We start from the raw sequence: 17,733 nt of genomic DNA, 5'->3' as shown, positions 1-17,733 counted from the left end.
CAAAATAAAGTTAGGAAGCAAAGTTAATTAAATGAAGACCACGTTGACATGTCGACCCTAGTTGTCCCAAAAATCATAATTCCCTAACGAAAAATACTGTACATTGCCTTAACTACAACTCTTACTTGACCATTCGTGTAAACCCTCCATTTCCGTCTCACCGGAAACCGCAAATGTTTTTACAGTGCCCGTTTCCCGCAGTAAACACATTTCACTTTCCACAAAGTAGGTGTTATCCATTCGTCAGCATCGTTCATTACAAGCCAACAAATTAAACGCAACCCGTTCAGATCCCGAGCGAGCGATTCGACAATTAATCCATTACGGAACCTGGGATAGGGCTGCCACGCGCGTAGTCAGATAAAAAAATATTGTTTTAATGATTTAAAACAATCTTATATGTTCACGTGAGTGTTAGACATAAAATTAAACTATTTTGCGGATTTTACCACGGTTTTATATATTAATTTTCTCCCGGTGTTTCACGTCACGAGGCGGACTTACGAAGGCTGCAAAGTCTTAGAAACGTCGAGAGAAAATTATAATAAAAAACCGCTATAAAATCGTCAATTTTTTTTTATTTTTATAGTTAATCTGAGGGATTGCAGAGACGTTGCCAACCCTTAGAGTCAAAAATATATTAACATTTTAAATCAATAATCTTATGCACATTTTAAATGGAATATATTGCAAATAACTCGTGAAAATTACTTCAGATCCGGCTCGAAGGACCATAATTTGTTCTACCCTGCAATTATTAGTAAACTGCAATAAAGACTTAACAGTAGCAGTAAATAGCAACAACCCAGTAATTTAGACTGTTTACTGCATTATTAAATAAATCTTTGGGAGTTAATTCATATAGATAATTTTAGATGACTAATTCTCTTTAATCAATTGGAGTGGAATCCAATACATTATTTTATGATTAAGTAAGCTCTGACGGTCATATTTTGGACCCGACTGGACCCCAGCTAATGTCGCTCTCTCTGACGAAATAAAACCGAACATTTTCGGGATCAACCCGCGTATTTCCCACTCGGAACGGCATACTTCTTGACCTATCAGAACAAGTGAAGCAACTTTGCCTTATAAAAAAATAAATAGACCATTTTAGTATATCTATCGAACTCAGTATAGAAATGAGGTGTATATAATGAAATATTTAGGAATTATTGACCTCATACCAATGAGGGTGTGTGAAGTCTATCAATCCGCACTAAGCCAGCGTGGTGGACTAAGGCCTAATCCCTCTCAGTAGTAGAGGATGGCCGGGCCCAGCAGTGGGACGTTATATATATTTTATAATTATATATAATGAATTATCCTAGGATAATGTCTAGGGCAGCCCTGCACGCCGGTCGCGCCCACCGCCAACGTCGTTAACAACTCACAACTATGTGCTTTCGAACAATTAAACGATACGCGAGCGTTTCTAACCGCGTTTTCACATTACACACTAATAGCTCTCGGTGGGACCGCGCCTTTTGTTCATCACTTGCGATTGAACAGTGTGGGAAATTTTCTAACCAGGCAAAATTTATCACAAAAAATTCTTTAATTAAAATATAAATATATATGTAAACCTGTCTATTATGAGGCTTACTTGCTAAATCGATTTTGATACTGGAATAAGGAGCCCATAGTAGTAAGGAATTAGACTTCTCTTTATGTCGAACTAAGACTATCAGACTAGCGGAAACGCGTGATAATCATATTAGCCATAAAAACTTAGATAATAGGTATATCAATTAAATATGAAATGCTCTTGTTCCCAGGGTCGACACAAGAGGAACGCCACGTTTCCAGGCGGCCAGACAGCCAGCTTGCTGCAGTCATCAACAACTAGGAGTGAGTATACTTTACAGCAGTAAAGTTACTTTTCCTTAAAGAAAAAAAATAATGACTAATATTTCAAATTGCATTGTGGATCAGTATTTTTGAATATATGAACGAAGAGCAGCAAATATGCTGAAAACTAAATAAGATAAACAAAGAAACACACCTAATTTGTTCAGGATTGGAATGTTTGCCTGATATAGCGGTAACCTCGCTCTCAATAGAGGAAATGATATGGGACGGATATAAACTGAATAAAATGTGGAAGCACAGGACGTATCTCTACCTAATTCATTCAGTTAATTGTACTTAAATATTGCTTGTACCATGCCTACATGACGTCGAACATCTGACTTATGTCTCGTCTTTTGTAGAATATTCTGCGGACGCGTCGACGCTGCGCGACGTGGCGGACGGTTGCGGCGGCACCAGGACGCGTTACTGTTCTGGGGGCGCGACCACGTGGCCCGGGCCGAGGGTGCAGCCGCCGCAGCCCGAGATACCCAGCCTCGCCGCGCCTGCGCCTATTGACACCAAAGGTACACTTACAATCAAATTAAAATTCATCATCATCATCAGAAGCAGAATGTCCACTGCTGAGCATGTGCCTTCCCCAAAGATTTCCAGGTCGATTTATTGGAAGCGACCCGAGTCCAGCGATCTCCTGCGACTATTATTAGGTTATTTGTCCCTTGTGGGTGGACGTCCGACGTTACGCTTGCCAGTTCATGACCTCCACTCCAGAACCTTCGTGCACTATCGAAAATCAAAATTACTGTGCTCTAAATATGTATTTTGCGTACATAATGATTATAACTATACATAACGTATTTTTCTTGATTATTGAAACTAAAAAGCATAGGTTCGACACTTACATCGATCTAATATTTTTCCATTTATTTGAAACAGATCAGCAACAAATTGCAGAACACACAAATACAGAACGTATTAGGTCGTAATTCCTAAAACAAATTAAACTTAGTTTGTGTTCCACGTACTTCACTAAATTAAATAAACGAATTTGCTGTTAAAGCACTATGCTTAACAATATGTAGTTAATTACATGGCTTATTGTAAGTCCTAATGCTATGATAAATAGTCAGCTGTGAATAACTGTAAACGATAATCGTCTGCATATACTCAGGTCCATAGATAGACTTATACTCAACATCTTATAAAGCAGTTACACGCAAAAATGACATTAAACATGATACAAATTGCATTCATATTTGTTTGGTACATAAAACTGTGATAACAACGGTAGCTAATAGTTATTAATTCAACCAAATATGAGCTCTATGGCGTCAGAGTCGGCGCCGATCGCCTACGCGCGAACTACGGCAAACCCGAAATTATGGCGTGTTACAGAATCAGTAAAAACGCATTCTGTATTTGGTTCACCAGACGGTCGGTAGGATTCAATGCAACACAAATTACAAGGCGATGTTGTTTTGGTGCTCTTATTCTTGATGATTCGATATTGCATGTAGTTTGGAGTCGAAAGCTTTGCTGGTGGTAGCATATTAATAGACGCCCGGATAACGACCATCGTACTCAAGGCTTAAAACCCGCTATAATGACCCACGTGAGTTTGTCGCGATCCTGGGGATCAGCTTTGTGTTTATCCTGTATCAAAAAGGCATATCAACAGGAGCAATATAAAAAAATATATATTAAAAGAGAGAAAAGAAAAATGTTAATATTTGCGATCTTAATGTAACCTTATCAAGTAAGTAAAAATCTAATTTTAAAGCAATAATGGACGATATGGAAACCGAAGCGTTTATTACTTTATAAATAATTAGCTTTTGCTAGCGGTTCCGCGACAAAATTTTTCGTAATAAAAATCCCACTATATATTTTCCCAGGATAGCTTATAATATGACGAACTATCTCCATACATAATTTGAAATAGATCCATAGTTCAGCCATCAAAGAGTAACAGACAGAGTAACTGTGGTATTTATATATGAATGTATGAATTATCACAATCCATTAGGAATAAAATAATATATACGATCAAGTACTTTCAATACGTCATACGTTAAACATCTTCAGTAGCGTACCAATAATAAAGCCACAAAATTGCCCATACACCAGGAAGTATTGTCATTACTTTGACGAGATAATAATATAATTGCACATAATACTAATGTTTGACCCACACCGACCCTGCAGCCACAATAGGCTATTCACGACGCGAAGTCTCAATTCATTTTGACACATTTGGAAATTCATAAAATTACTACATAATGAATAGTCAAATTGCAATCTTGACGTATTGTACTGAGATTTATATGAGGCCGAGGTAATATTTATCAACTGTGTATATTGCGTAGAATGTACATAACATAATTATATTATTCGAGTTGCTAAGTCGAAAATAACAATAACTCACATTAGTCGCCCATGTAATTAAGATATAATTCGTTCCCGTCGAAATATCAAATAAATCTCACATCCAAACAAAATGTACGTTAATCTCGCCGTAGAATTAACATTCCATTTTCAAATTCAAAACAAAAGCGTTGTAGGTGTTAACATTGAAGCAATGTCGAATGATATAATGTCGACCACGTGGGAATAGGTCGCGTTCACATAGGGGCGTTAAAAACGCGCGCGAAGGCGGGACGCGTTATTTATTCGCCATTCGAATGAAGTAATCACGTCTTTATATTATAAGAAATTCGTAAATCATCAGTTCGTGTGTGACTTTTTGGATGTATGTACGTGTGATGGATACGTTTTCGAGAAAGGTGAGGGTCACTGAAAGGTGAGTTAAGGGCGGTGCTCGGTTATAAATTTTGGGAGCCGGCTATTAACCGATTACGACAGCGAGGACTGACGGGTCTTGATATAGAGAGGTCTGGTACGTACTGACCTCTTGATTAAAAACAATCTAGCCATTATCGTATCCTATTTGTACTGTATTGTTTAATGTATTTTTCATGAACTTTTCATGGTAGGAGATTTTAAACGACAAAATATACCATATCATCGACTAGAAGGCCTTTAGGAAAGTAAAGATAGGTTAGGAAAGTAAAGGACATATAGACAGCCTTCTAGACAATCCTTAATATACACACGAGATATCACGCAACGCAAGTTTAAATTGTTCATGCTGTACAAAAACAAATCGCAGCTTATAAATTTCTACATCACTTTGCGGAACCAACAACATTCCAGCCATTCCAGCTATATCCAGCTAGTCAGGTGTCCCCATTAATTAGCTAAGCAGCTATCAGGTTGGAAACCAGCCGGGCCACCCCATCCAGCACATAAATCTGGACACAATCCCCGTCTAGACGACACTTAGACCTAATTAAAACCCGTTAGATGCTGAGATGTGAGCTTATAGAGCGAGCCCTGTGTTGAGAGATGAAGCGTTTTGCGAACTGTTTGGGTAGGCCTGCTATTATTGATCACATGTTGAAAGAAAAGTTACTGTTTATCGATTTCCAACGTATCATCATTTTATGAGGATAGTAAATGCCAATCTTCAATACAAGGATTAACGTTCAGAGTTGGTAACTAGATGCTGGAAGTTCTGGGAATCCTTCTCGCCATAGGAAACTGTCAGTGTCAGTTTAAAATGGTTTTCTGTACCCATACCTCAAAGACCTATTCGTGCTGTATAGAAATACAGAGAGGTTCACCTCTTAATGGCCGCAATCATAGCCGATGCAATAAAACAACAAGTCAAAAAGACCTAAAATATTCCCTCAGGACCTATCTCCCGGAAAAATATAAAAGCTGGATAAAAATAAACATGAATATTCAACATATGCAAATATAAAGTAAACTTTGATGTCAACTCGTAACACATTTAATAATGAGTTTGTTTTAGATAACAGCGGTCTGGTTTGGCACGTTTTTAATGTACGCCTAATGGCGATTAACGTCATTAAACGTTCGCCGGATATTAAACTGGTGGAATGTGTTTTCCGTAGTCGTTATAGGTTTTATGTATAGTATTTTTCAATTAAGCCCGCTGATAGTGCAAACAAATATTTTATTCTTTGGTTTATTGGCTTTTGTACATCGACAGGTTTATCTGAGTAGATTTTATTTCTTTATTCTAAACTATACTCTGAAGTCTTTAAAAGCTAGATTCTTGAACGTAACCATAATTTATTCATTTGTCATTCCTCTTAGTTCTAGGGCATATATTGTCAGGAATGGGGTGGATTCAAGAGGTGTTTACACCATCTAAAACCCGACCCAGGTGATGGAGTATTTGTGGACTCTAATTCACCTATATTATTTTAAACATCTCACAGATGAAAGAACAGATATGCATCTTAAACTATTTAATTATTAATATCAAATAAAAGAAAATTAATTATAAAATAATTTCTCGAGGATTTGATAATTCTATAGAAATGACGTGTATAGGCGTTGTTTCTTGTTTCTGTGTTAAAATCCTTGTAAATTCAAAATGTGGCAAAGAAAATAGAAGCGTAGTTTATAAATACGCTATTTCCAATTTTAATTAAAATGTGTTAAAAATCCTAGTAAAATTTGGCAAAGAGAATACAAGTTTGGTTTACACTATTTCCAAATTAAATTAAAAATAATTTACACTATTATTCAAATGAAACGCTATTAACTTAATTTATAGTATCAAAATGGTATTAAGGTTGTATTAAGGTTGATATTATAATATTAAGTACATGTAATTAGGATGCGGATATAGTTTGAGAATTATTAACAACTAATTTTAAATAATTACTAGTCTAATTTTTACCTGTTTTGGAACTCGATATGAGATTTTTTTTAAACTGCACCACGCGAAAATTTTAGTTTCCTACTTGCTTAATATAATTAAGTTCTCATTTACTGACTCAAGCATCTACGTCTAGCAACCTCTACTAGGAATTAACCGTTTGATTTCTTATGTTTACGCGAAAGTCAGACATTGAATTAAAACTATTTATATAATATCCACAATTTACTTTTATGCAGTATAATAGTAAAACGTAATAAATATAATAATAGAAATATATACCTATTGTAACTTTGCCCAACAGCTCAGTCTGCCCCGTGACCATAAAGGCTGCAAAGTCTTCGAAACATCGGGAAAAAAATAACAATATCAATAATCGCGATAAAATCCGTAAACAGTTTTATTTCAATTAACATTTTATAACTCAGTCTTACTTATAAAAATGTCGCAAATACCATGCTTAGTTAAAACACAAATGTTCTCGATCAGCTGTAAGTCAAAATCCACCATCTTACTTCTTAATAAGGTTAAACTAGGAAACCTGTGATGTTTTGACAGCTATTCAAGCAATTCTGAACAACCTGAAACGTTAAAACAAGCTTACAAGCTAGATTGTATAAGATAAACCGTTGCTTTACCTCAAACTGTTAAGCCAAATAAGCCAAACGCCAATCGTCTATGAATTAAATTCGCTAACAACTAATGATACGCGTCAAAACAACACAAGTTAAACCAGACTTTCCTCGGATTCCGGCGCGTCAATTAAATTTAGCACCGTTACGGCCATAAATAAAATGGCTTTGAAGTGCGGAACATTGAAACGCGCCGGCTTGCGAAAACTTACTTAGCTTTAAGGACTCTGCCCACTACTTAGCAAACGGAAGGATCAATATAAACCGATACCTTTTAGTTTATTTGGAAAACAACAAGTACGTAAGTACAATTTTACTTAAATAATAAAAGAAACAAATAGAAATACATAATCCACAACAGTTTACACAGATTACAATCATGTAGCGAAAGAGGTGGCGCAAAATAAGTACGCACCAACGTCTAGAGAATATTATTTAAATAACCTTAATATATAATTATTTGGCAAATAGATTCCTGTATTGAAATGGAGAAAGGTGAAAAATGTCAATGCAATTAGAATTTACAGTTATCAATATAATATATAAAAATGAATCCCTATTTCCCTTGGTCACGCCATCACGCGTGAACGGCTGGACCGATGTCACTATTTTTTTTTGTTGTGTTTGTTATTGTCAGGAGAAGGTTCTTATGAAAGAAAAAATTCAAAAAATTGCGCGGAAAATTAGAAAATTTAACGAAAATATTAATTTTATATTTAACTGCCAGCCATTGACAGAATGCGCGCTGCAAATTCATAGTTAAGACGGGACAACGTCTGTCGGATCAACTAGTACTATTATACAATCGACAAGTTCTTTTAATAAATACATTGATGCATTTTGCTTTTGTTTATTTATGCATATTAATACTTATATGTTGTGTCGTGATCTGTTTCAGAAAATTTCACCTTCGCTACCGCTACTTAGTTTCGTATTATGCCAGCTACGAACGTGTCAAATTAATAAAAAAATCTTTGTATTGAAAAGTTTGAGATTAAGGCCACTACACTATTCCGTCCTTAGAAAGATCATAGCATGAACTTGTGTAGTGGACAGACTCCTTTAGGAGTTTAGACTAGATTTACTTGTAAAGTGTAAGGTCGTTGGACAGACTTCTTTAGAGTTTAGACTAGGTTTAAGTTGTGAAGGGTAAGGTCATCGGTTCGCTCTCCTGTCGATTAATGAAAGTATAATAAGAAAAGAAAGAAATAATACTGACACATCACGCATTTATCCCCTAAGAGGTATGCAGAGGCGCAACCAAAGCACCCCAATTTTCGCTATGAGTGTTCCGTCACATGATGTGATAGGGCACAAGCCATATCGAGCACAAATTCTAGGCTCCGGGCTGATACTGACCAGAAAAATCCAAATATCACTTTGGCCGTCTCGGGATTCGAACCTAAGGCAGAACGCTGCCGTGCCACGCATGGAGTACTACTACGCCACCGAGGCAGTCTAAAACTAAGAAACGACAAAGATTATAATAAACACTAACATAAACTAAAGAGTAAAAATGAATCAAGAAATTCGAAAATATACTTAGTATCAGTTCCTAGTACTCAACAACCTTAATTCACATCTATTTTTATCAAACCCTAACTAAAATTAAACTCCATTTCAATTAACCTGACGTTAGATTACAAAGTTCATTTTCCAATTCTCCGAAAACCGAATGCTTTTAAGTTATCTAAGCACCGTAAAATCGTAAACTCGCATCGGTGCATAAAATGACAGTTAATTTCATATCTACGTCTGTATTTTGAGATTATTACCGAAATTCCCGCGGTAATTATAAATGCGGTGCGTGTTCATAAATTAATTCATCATTTTATTGCGTGTTTGGGGTTTAATGAATTTTAGTTTATGTTTATATGGAGCTAAAAGCCATGTGATATAAACGTATTGTTTGTACATATATTGGCATGGGTTATGGTGAACTCTTTTTTCGTCCCAATCCAAGAGAAATTTTGTTGGTTTGTTGGAAAATGATTACACACCAAAACATTATTTATTTAATGTCATAGCTTACTTAACGATAACGTGTTCCAAAATATTCGATTGTTTTATAAATAAAACCAAACTTTCCTTATCTTAAGAACTGGTCTCTTGTTCACAGTAAATTTTCGATATCCTAATTTGCCTTAGGTAATGTTATCTAACCGACACAACCTCTCCCACATTACATGATCCCGGAAAATCTCGAAACATCTGGATTACGACCGCCCCGCACGTGTGTAGGGCGCGTCTGGCGCACCTGGCCAATCTAATTGCAAACCTAACGGAATCCACACCCGGCTAATTGCTGATTGTTGTCGGAAACACCCCCTTTCGATTCGCTGATCGGGTCGGATTAACTGTGAAATAGGTTTTTGATAGCATAAAATGTAGGTAGTTGCACAAAATGTATAGAGTTCCGGTTGCGAATACACGCGTACTCTGCAACCCTCGAGATAAGGGAGTGAAATCCATTTGGAAATCCTGATATTAAAGCTACACATACATACCTAAATCTTAATGAGGTAGACAAAGACTTAATTTGTATACGACCTATGGTATAAAGGAAAGAGTAGTATGGAGTAGTCTGAAAATCGGTTAAGACCTGTGAGTCAGTCCGAAATGAAATCCATAATAATATTTCCCCCTAATAAGAAAGGAGTTTGTACACGCATTCTAGTATCCGTAATTCGCCACTATCGAGTAAATGGAACAAATTAACGACAAGTTAGAAGTTTTAGTCCTCGCGCAAGTAAAAATTTTGAGAACCAAAAATCAAATTAATTTTAGTTGTGCTATCTGGGAATCGCATCCGTGTAGATGGTTAAAATGTTATATAGTTATTATTGGATTTATGGAAGATAGAAATAAATTCAGTGGTTTAAATACTGGAAGTTAATGACAAATCAATGTTCTTATATTGTATTACAAACTGTCCACATAACTGTTACACAGTCGGTTACAAGAACCTTTCTTAGGCCTAACGTCTCTATTAAACTTTGATGATCCAATTATAACTTCACAGGCATTGCAATAAGACAGATTTAGAAGACATACCCTATACATTTTTTTTTTAATTTAAAATAAAGCTAGTTCCCAAACAAAATGTAAAAATAAATTTTACCGTCAAATCCTAAGGACAATCGCTTGACGCGTACGCCAGTGATGCGTGCTATCACGAGACTATGAATTGCCACATTCCACAATTTTGGCATACTTCTCTCGCTCCCTCCACCTCCATCAATCTTTTCATGCATTCCCGCCAGTTCAGGGTTCTTTTGACCTGGCCTTTACTAAGAATGACAGATATCTGACAATCGAAGGTTCGGTGCGGTCGACTCATACCGGCTCTTCCATCCAAATTGCCTTATATATCCTCTTTGTCAGTCTCCTATAATCCATCCCCTACAAATACCCAAACCACCCTACCTTTCTAACTTACAACGTTAATAAACAACCAAACCCACGGCAACAACTAGTATACAACAAATTGTCAGCGCGCATATTTGGTAGTTCATAATTTATACAAACAAACGTGGAGACAGATAATGTAAAGGTTAAGTATATAAATTAATGTCATAAAGTTATACCGAGTTACCGATGAGGCAACGGCCCTGCCAGCTAGTTTCGGAATGCAGTCGGTTACTAAACACTTGGAAAGTTTTAGGGTTAAAAATAAGATTCCAGTTAGGGTAATGTAAGTATAATTAGTTTAATGTCTGCAGTTTGACTGCGAAACCGATGATACGATCTTGGTTAAAAAAAATATATTTTAGCATAATTGGTTAGTAATGTTGTTTGGGAGCAAAAGGTCCTGGATTTGATAGCGGTAATGGGAAATTGTGTTTGAAATAATGAAAATATAGGAGTACTTTTAGGGTTTAGATTCACGTTACAGACGACAACAGAGATTCGAGAGTCGAGGCGGGTTGAATTCCGAGATTTTAAGTGATTCGAAAGATTAAATTCTGGATGTTGTTCAGAGCCTCGCTTAGCTTTTACAAGATTTGGCGTATCTTAGCACAATATTTTCGACGGATAGCTGTAATTAATTATTTAATAACTGTCGTCCAATTACTAAACCGTAAGGATTTTAACAATATTATAAAATATTCAACATTTCAATTATTAATTCGTTTGTATTCCTTATTTGCCAATTTAGTAATTATACTAGAAAAATTAATAACTGTACGATTATGTGCGTCGTTCCGTCGCTGACTAATATCATCGGCGGGTGTAAAAACTCGCATCAGCATTTAGAGTGTGGTAAAAGAAAAACGATAAATCATTAACACTGGCCAATGACCTCTCAGTGCGGGTAAGTTCAAACCTCGTAAACTCTTCGTTAGACGTTTCTGTTGACAATGCGCTGGTTTTCGAAGCAAGTGAATGTAAGGTTTAACGAATTATTTCTGATGAACACTTTTTGCAAGTGGTTTGAAACAACTGCGCCTGAGTCATTAAAGAGTCTGACGACGCTTTCGTCGAAACGTTTTGGCAATTCATCATCTGCTGAGAATCAATCAAGGAAACTTACCGACTGAGCGAGCTGTGGTTGGATGGTGACCTGATTTTTGCTGAGCGGACGATTTGCGTCAGAAAGCTAATTGTCTCGAAGACATGTTGGTATGCAGCATCATAGGAAAGAGTCTGGGTTCCGTCACAATTTTAATTATTATTCGTAAAACTTACGTAAGTACGTCAGCGCTCGTAAGGTCCTGGGTTCGAATCCCGTGTCGGGCAAAGTGATATTTGGGTTTTTCTGCTCAGTATCAACCCGAAGTCTGGAATTCATGCCTGATATGGCGTTAGGCTCGCTCTCTACTCACATCATGGTACGGAACACACTTGGCGAAAAGTGCCCTCTTTGCGCCTTTACATACCCTTTCGGGGATAAATGCGGGATGTGTGCGTGAGACTTCGCGACGAAATAAAATAAAATTTCACCTCCACCAAATTCGGATAAAGTCAAATCATATATTTTCAAGTGTAGTCACGTTTAACATCTAGTTCCACTCCACCTGACACAAACCCAAGGTCGCATCTCAAAATAAATGCACATATACAACGCAAGACACGTTTGCGCGCATGTTTTGACTTATCTGCTACATATCTCACCGCCAGTAGTAATTGAGGGATCACTTAACGAGTGCATCGCATGAGCCAAGGTCGAAGCTTTAAATGTTGGGTTAACAGGTTATTTACGGGTTACGAGCAACCGGCGCCATATCTGGCTTTAGCCGCGGAGGGTTGGATGCAAATGCGACGGTGTCAGTTTTGAATTTGGAATTGGAATATTGTTGTTATTTAAATATTTTATTTTTAACTTTTATTCTTACTGGCTGGAAGAGATGAACATAGACAATTATTTTTTACGTTTCATTTCACGTGTTTCTTTTTTATGGTCAATACAATAGTTTTTATATATTAATTTATAAGTAATAAAGTGTTAATTACATTTCATCTGTCTATTCCCTTACATTTTAAACTGTAATTTATTTAATAATTCATATAATCTATGAGCACCATATAAAAATAGTAACACTAATGACTTCTGTTCATCCCGGTTTATTTTCCAGAATTATGTCTTTAAAAGGTTATTCGCGAAACAGCATCCAGATAATTATTCGTTTTTCCCAACGTTAAACGTTATGAGTAGGTGTTATTATGTAATTGCGGGGTTGTTTCTTTGAAAGCTCTTAGCTCGAGCGCCAACACGCAACGCGCCGCACGAAATTACTTCTAGATAACTTTTAATTTGAAACGCAAGTCATTTGAATGCATATGGAATAAGTAACGTGTATTATTTAGATGGAGAGGCATTTCACTTATTATTTTTAGTTAAAAAGTATTCGAGTAACACTTTTATGAATATGTAAATTTTGCCAAATATATTAAGCTTTACGTTATTCTAGACAGATTAGTTTCGTTTTAAAATTATTTATGTACACTGCCCTAAGAGGAGAAAGTCGTGATGTCACGTACACACTCAATTTTGACCATAATTAAAAATCACACATTCACAAGCCGTAATGATAAGTATAAGTAAAAAGATAAGCCGTCGAAAATGTACGTCGGAAAAATGTATTTCTATATCCCCAAGCAATAGCTCGTAGGCATCATGAGCAGAAACAACGCGTATAGATCTGTATCGAGGCGATATTTGCGCTATCTACAGATCGGCAACCGACTACAACGGTTTAATAGCATTCCATACAAAATGCCAGATGTTAACGAGAGTCTAGCTTACTAAATATTTGTACGATGAAAGTGCACGCTAATATGAACAAAATTATATCGGTTATACTGTTGGTAGATATCTCATATGTGAGAGTCCACCTTGGTAAGCACCACTGCAATGTCTATTTCTGCCGCCAAGCAGCAGTGTGTAGTCACTATTGTGCTCTGGTTTGAACGATTATTATGTCCAGTAGTTACACTAAGTAAGTAGTAGTTACACTTAGCTAATGTAACTACTGGACATAATAAGACTTAACATCTCTAGTCTCAGTATGTCGAGCGCAGTGGAATAAAAATAATATTTAGTAATTCAATTGCTTGATGGCGTTTCTACTGTTTATGGGCGGTGGTATTGCTTATGACCTTGCTAATTGCTTAAAATGAGCTACGATGTTACATAAATTTTCTATCTCCTAACTTGATCTCACTATTTTGACTGTCACTTTTTGAAGCACGTTGCATACACGATTTGGCTCAGTTTTTATAAACGTTTCACTAGCAAATATCCCGAATAAATCCTACATCTTTCACTTAACTCATATTCTTCACGCACGCACTTCATAACATTTTTTCTCGAGATACCGCATCAAAATTTATGAAGTCTCGGTTATCGGCAAAAAGGCGACGCAACCAACACGCGAGATACGCTTTGTCGGCACGAGACGATTCAATTTATAAGCTTTGTAGACTACGGTTGCACGCGGCTTCGTTTGCCGTAGATATCCAGTACATCAGTTGAAATGGTTGGAAGATTTTAATTATTTGCAACAAGAAGTTTAATGAATATTTTTTGTACTAGATGATGTTCGTGCGTAAATCCTCTGTAGCCTTCTTCACGCCCTTTAGTAGCACTTTATCTGAAACGTGACAAATAAAGTCAAGAATGTCATCAAATATTATTGCGTTTTGTTGAACAAAGAGCGTTGAACAGACGTCGTAGAGAAATATAATAACCAGTAGAGCCTAATTATTTACCAAACACAACTATATACTCCAGGCTGCTACTAAGTATAAAATTTTCATCACTTTACCAAACATCTTTCTACCCAACAGACTTCTAGCTCACCATATATGCACCCTTATAAATCATAATACTGCAACACGCGCAGTATTCATAGGAATCCACATATTTTACAGGCAATAACTTCTCGTCACGGATATTCCGTTTAAAAATATATTTTTTTCGAAAATATAATAGTTCTCTCTCCACGTAATGGTTGTGTCAAAGTGTCGCGTAGATCAGCCGAGGTGGGATTTAGTGTGGAAAAAAATCGCAGCGTTAATAAATATGAATGAGCCGACTCGTGGTAAATCATCGACACCCACTGCGCTTGCATTGTGCGCAACTAGGGCGGCCATGGGCGATGGGACGGACGAGAGATAACTTAGAGACGCGATCGGTAACTTTCAAAGATGAAAGTTGATTATTGTCGTGTATAAAGCGATTGTTAAAATACTACAATATTTGGCGTGAAATGATAAGAGTTCTTCCTCAGTAAAAACGACAACTAGATTCTTTGGTACTTAGGCAGCGTCACGTGATAATGGGGGAAATTGATACTTGATATATATTTTTTTATCTGCAGTCACCTTTTATTTTTTTAATAATGACACTGACACCAGAGAAATCAGAGATAATGACCGACTATTACTCTACTATACCCTAACGACATTTCGTAACCCCAGAATAATTTGCTCCCAATAGAAAACTAAAATATCCAGTAAGAAGAAAGTTCAGCTAACATAATCTTAACTATGTAAAACGGCACTCACTTAGAGAATGCAGTAGAGGACGATTGATATAAAATTCTGATAATCAGTTTGCACTAAAACCTAATCTTGTCCTAGAATTTATCCCTATGTTGCATATGTCTTGTTACCCTATTCACTAGGCTCCCAAGTCGGGGCATATAAAAACGTCTAAAACGCTCCGAACCTAGACCGCACGAAAATAATGCATACTTTTATAATAATTTACTTATAGCATATTATTGTTCATTCAATGCGTTTGTTAGTCAATTTTCATTAATCATTACTAAGAATGGGGGAAAAAACAGTCTATCAAAGTTAATCACATACGAATAGATATATTTTAGGTTCATTATTAGGTATTTAGGCATGGAATCAATATTTCTTTCCTCCCCAGTTTTCATATTATCTGAACCTCACTTATCTCTTGCCCACAGTATACACAGACCAGCCGGTGTCGTCAGCGTCGCCTCCGACCCGGGACAAGATCAACGGCGAGGAGAAGGCCAGGTCTCGACGCAGGGAGACCTGGGCGGAGCCCGCAGCACCACCCGTCACTGACGAGGGTAGGTACCTTGATTTAACCGTTAAGATTTGTAGAATAAAAATGGCTTTGGTCCAATAAATGGTCTGTAAATTATTATTATTACCTGTCCGGTAACCTTCGCATTTTCATGTCCCTATTGTAGTTCAGCAAATGGGAACGATCTAGGCCCAGTATACTTCGAGGCTTCGTACAATATAATTTTATGAGAGATAGGATAGAGCAAGGGAGACTTATTGTTATACCATACCATTTTCGATGAACTGTCGATATCTATAGCCAAAATGGACAAGAAAGAAAATATTTCGGAGCCTAAATTTATTACAATATACTAGTACAAACGTTTTATGAGCTATCTATCGTAGTTGTAATACCGTTGCAATCTCCAGCAGGCGTGCGGTCCCCGCTGCTGCAGCAACAGCACCAGCAGTACGACGAACAGTTGCGCGACATCGCCGCATCTCTCACGAGACCCAGGTCCCGGAGAGCGCTACCACCCACGCTCGAGAGACCCACCAGGCTCCCGCCGCCAGATCGACTCCCAGTAAGTAATATTAAATTCAAGTTATTCACCATAAAGGATGGTTTCATTCTTCTTTAGTTTTTGTCTATTTTTACAAAAATATGGGTAAGAACAGGATATGAAATAATTTGGGTTGGTGTTTGTAATTATTCACCTGGTTTACATCGCGTCCCAATTGGTAAACATAAATACTACTGAGAATACGCTATTACTATTAATTATTTACACTTTCTTTTAGGCACGTGGCTCGCCAGATGGTGGGATACCACCAGAAGAGGGCAACTCCAGTTCAGCAAGCGAGGGCAGTGAGCCTACTGATGTGGCAGAAGCCACTGAAGGCGGTGAGGGTGGAAGAGTAGAACTTCCGGCAGAAAGGCTCCTTCATGCAAGGGCTGGGTGGTTACAGCGAAGAAGCCCGGGTGGCTGGTCGCGACACTGGTTTGTCCTGCGAGGAGCAGCCCTCTTATACTTCAGGGATCCGCATGCAGAGCACCGGGGGTTGATGGATGGAGTCATCGATCTGAGTGGCATATCGAGGGTGGTGGACCTTCCAACTTCGGCGTCCACTAATGGCTATGCTTTTGAGACTGAGGTAGACAACTCACCAATTTAATTTAATTGTCTGGAATCTTTAACCAATGTGTTTTAACGGATCTTTTTAAATTTTACAGACTTGGGATGGAAAGCATATAGTGTTATCGGCGGTGACAGCGGGCATAAGGGCTAACTGGGTATCAGCAATGAGAAGGACAGCAGGTCTGCCCGACACAGGACCGCTGTCACTAATACTACGAGAAGATATAGTTGACCAGGCGTCGGTCTTCAACATCACCCGTCACACCAGTCACTCCAGTCACTGGAAAATTAGCACCGTTCTCTTCAGATGAAGAATATCGAACGGCGTCCGAAGGTGGCAGAAGAGATAGCGCTGACTGGGGTGATGTAGGTACGCAGCCTCCACCATCCCCCATCCTTAACCGCACCCCAATATCTAAAGTTAAAGAAAAAGTTCGCGGAAGAAGCAGTCATCAAGTACCACCAAAAACAGATGCAGCTAAAGACGAAATCGATTCCACCAAAGAGAAAGAAAACCCCCTGTTGAAGTTGATGAAAACGAAAACCAATAGAACCGAGAAAACGCAGTTACATATCGACTATTGACAAACAGTCGATAGAAATCGAAGATTTACGCAAACAGCTTAAACTGGCTTTTGAACGACCTCCACGCTACGGAGACGGAACTAGCGAGGTTACAGAAATTAAAATCGAAGCGGCATTGAGAGAAAACAAAATGGAAGAATTAGTAACATCGTTGCAGAAAAAGGAAGAGGAACTGTCCGTTAGAACGAAAGAAGCAGAGAACTTTGATGCAATAAAACAGCTTTACAATCAAGATAAGGCTGTATGGGAGAACAAGTTGACTGAAACTCAAAATTCTTAAAAGAATCCACTGACCACTGTGAGCTATTAACGCGGCAGCTTT

General features: G+C 37.5%; 1 protein-coding gene across 1 annotated transcript in view; it reads left to right on the top strand.

Annotated features, from left to right (window-relative positions):
- Positions 1-1,778: 1,778 nt before the first annotated feature.
- LOC115455520 (protein outspread) overlaps positions 1,779-17,733 on the top strand; it is a gene marked incomplete at its 5' end in the record, with an annotated part of 239,233 nt that continues 223,278 nt past the window's right edge. Inside the window, 2 exon segments of the mRNA XM_037447033.1 lie at positions 1,779-1,851; positions 2,214-2,378. Of these exon segments, the coding sequence (XP_037302930.1) occupies positions 1,779-1,851; positions 2,214-2,378 (238 nt within the window).

This window comes from Manduca sexta, unplaced genomic scaffold (assembly GCF_014839805.1).
Source record: "Manduca sexta isolate Smith_Timp_Sample1 unplaced genomic scaffold, JHU_Msex_v1.0 HiC_scaffold_53, whole genome shotgun sequence".
NCBI lineage: Eukaryota > Metazoa > Arthropoda > Insecta > Lepidoptera > Sphingidae > Manduca > Manduca sexta.
This window is presented reverse-complemented; position numbering and strand designations above follow the sequence as displayed.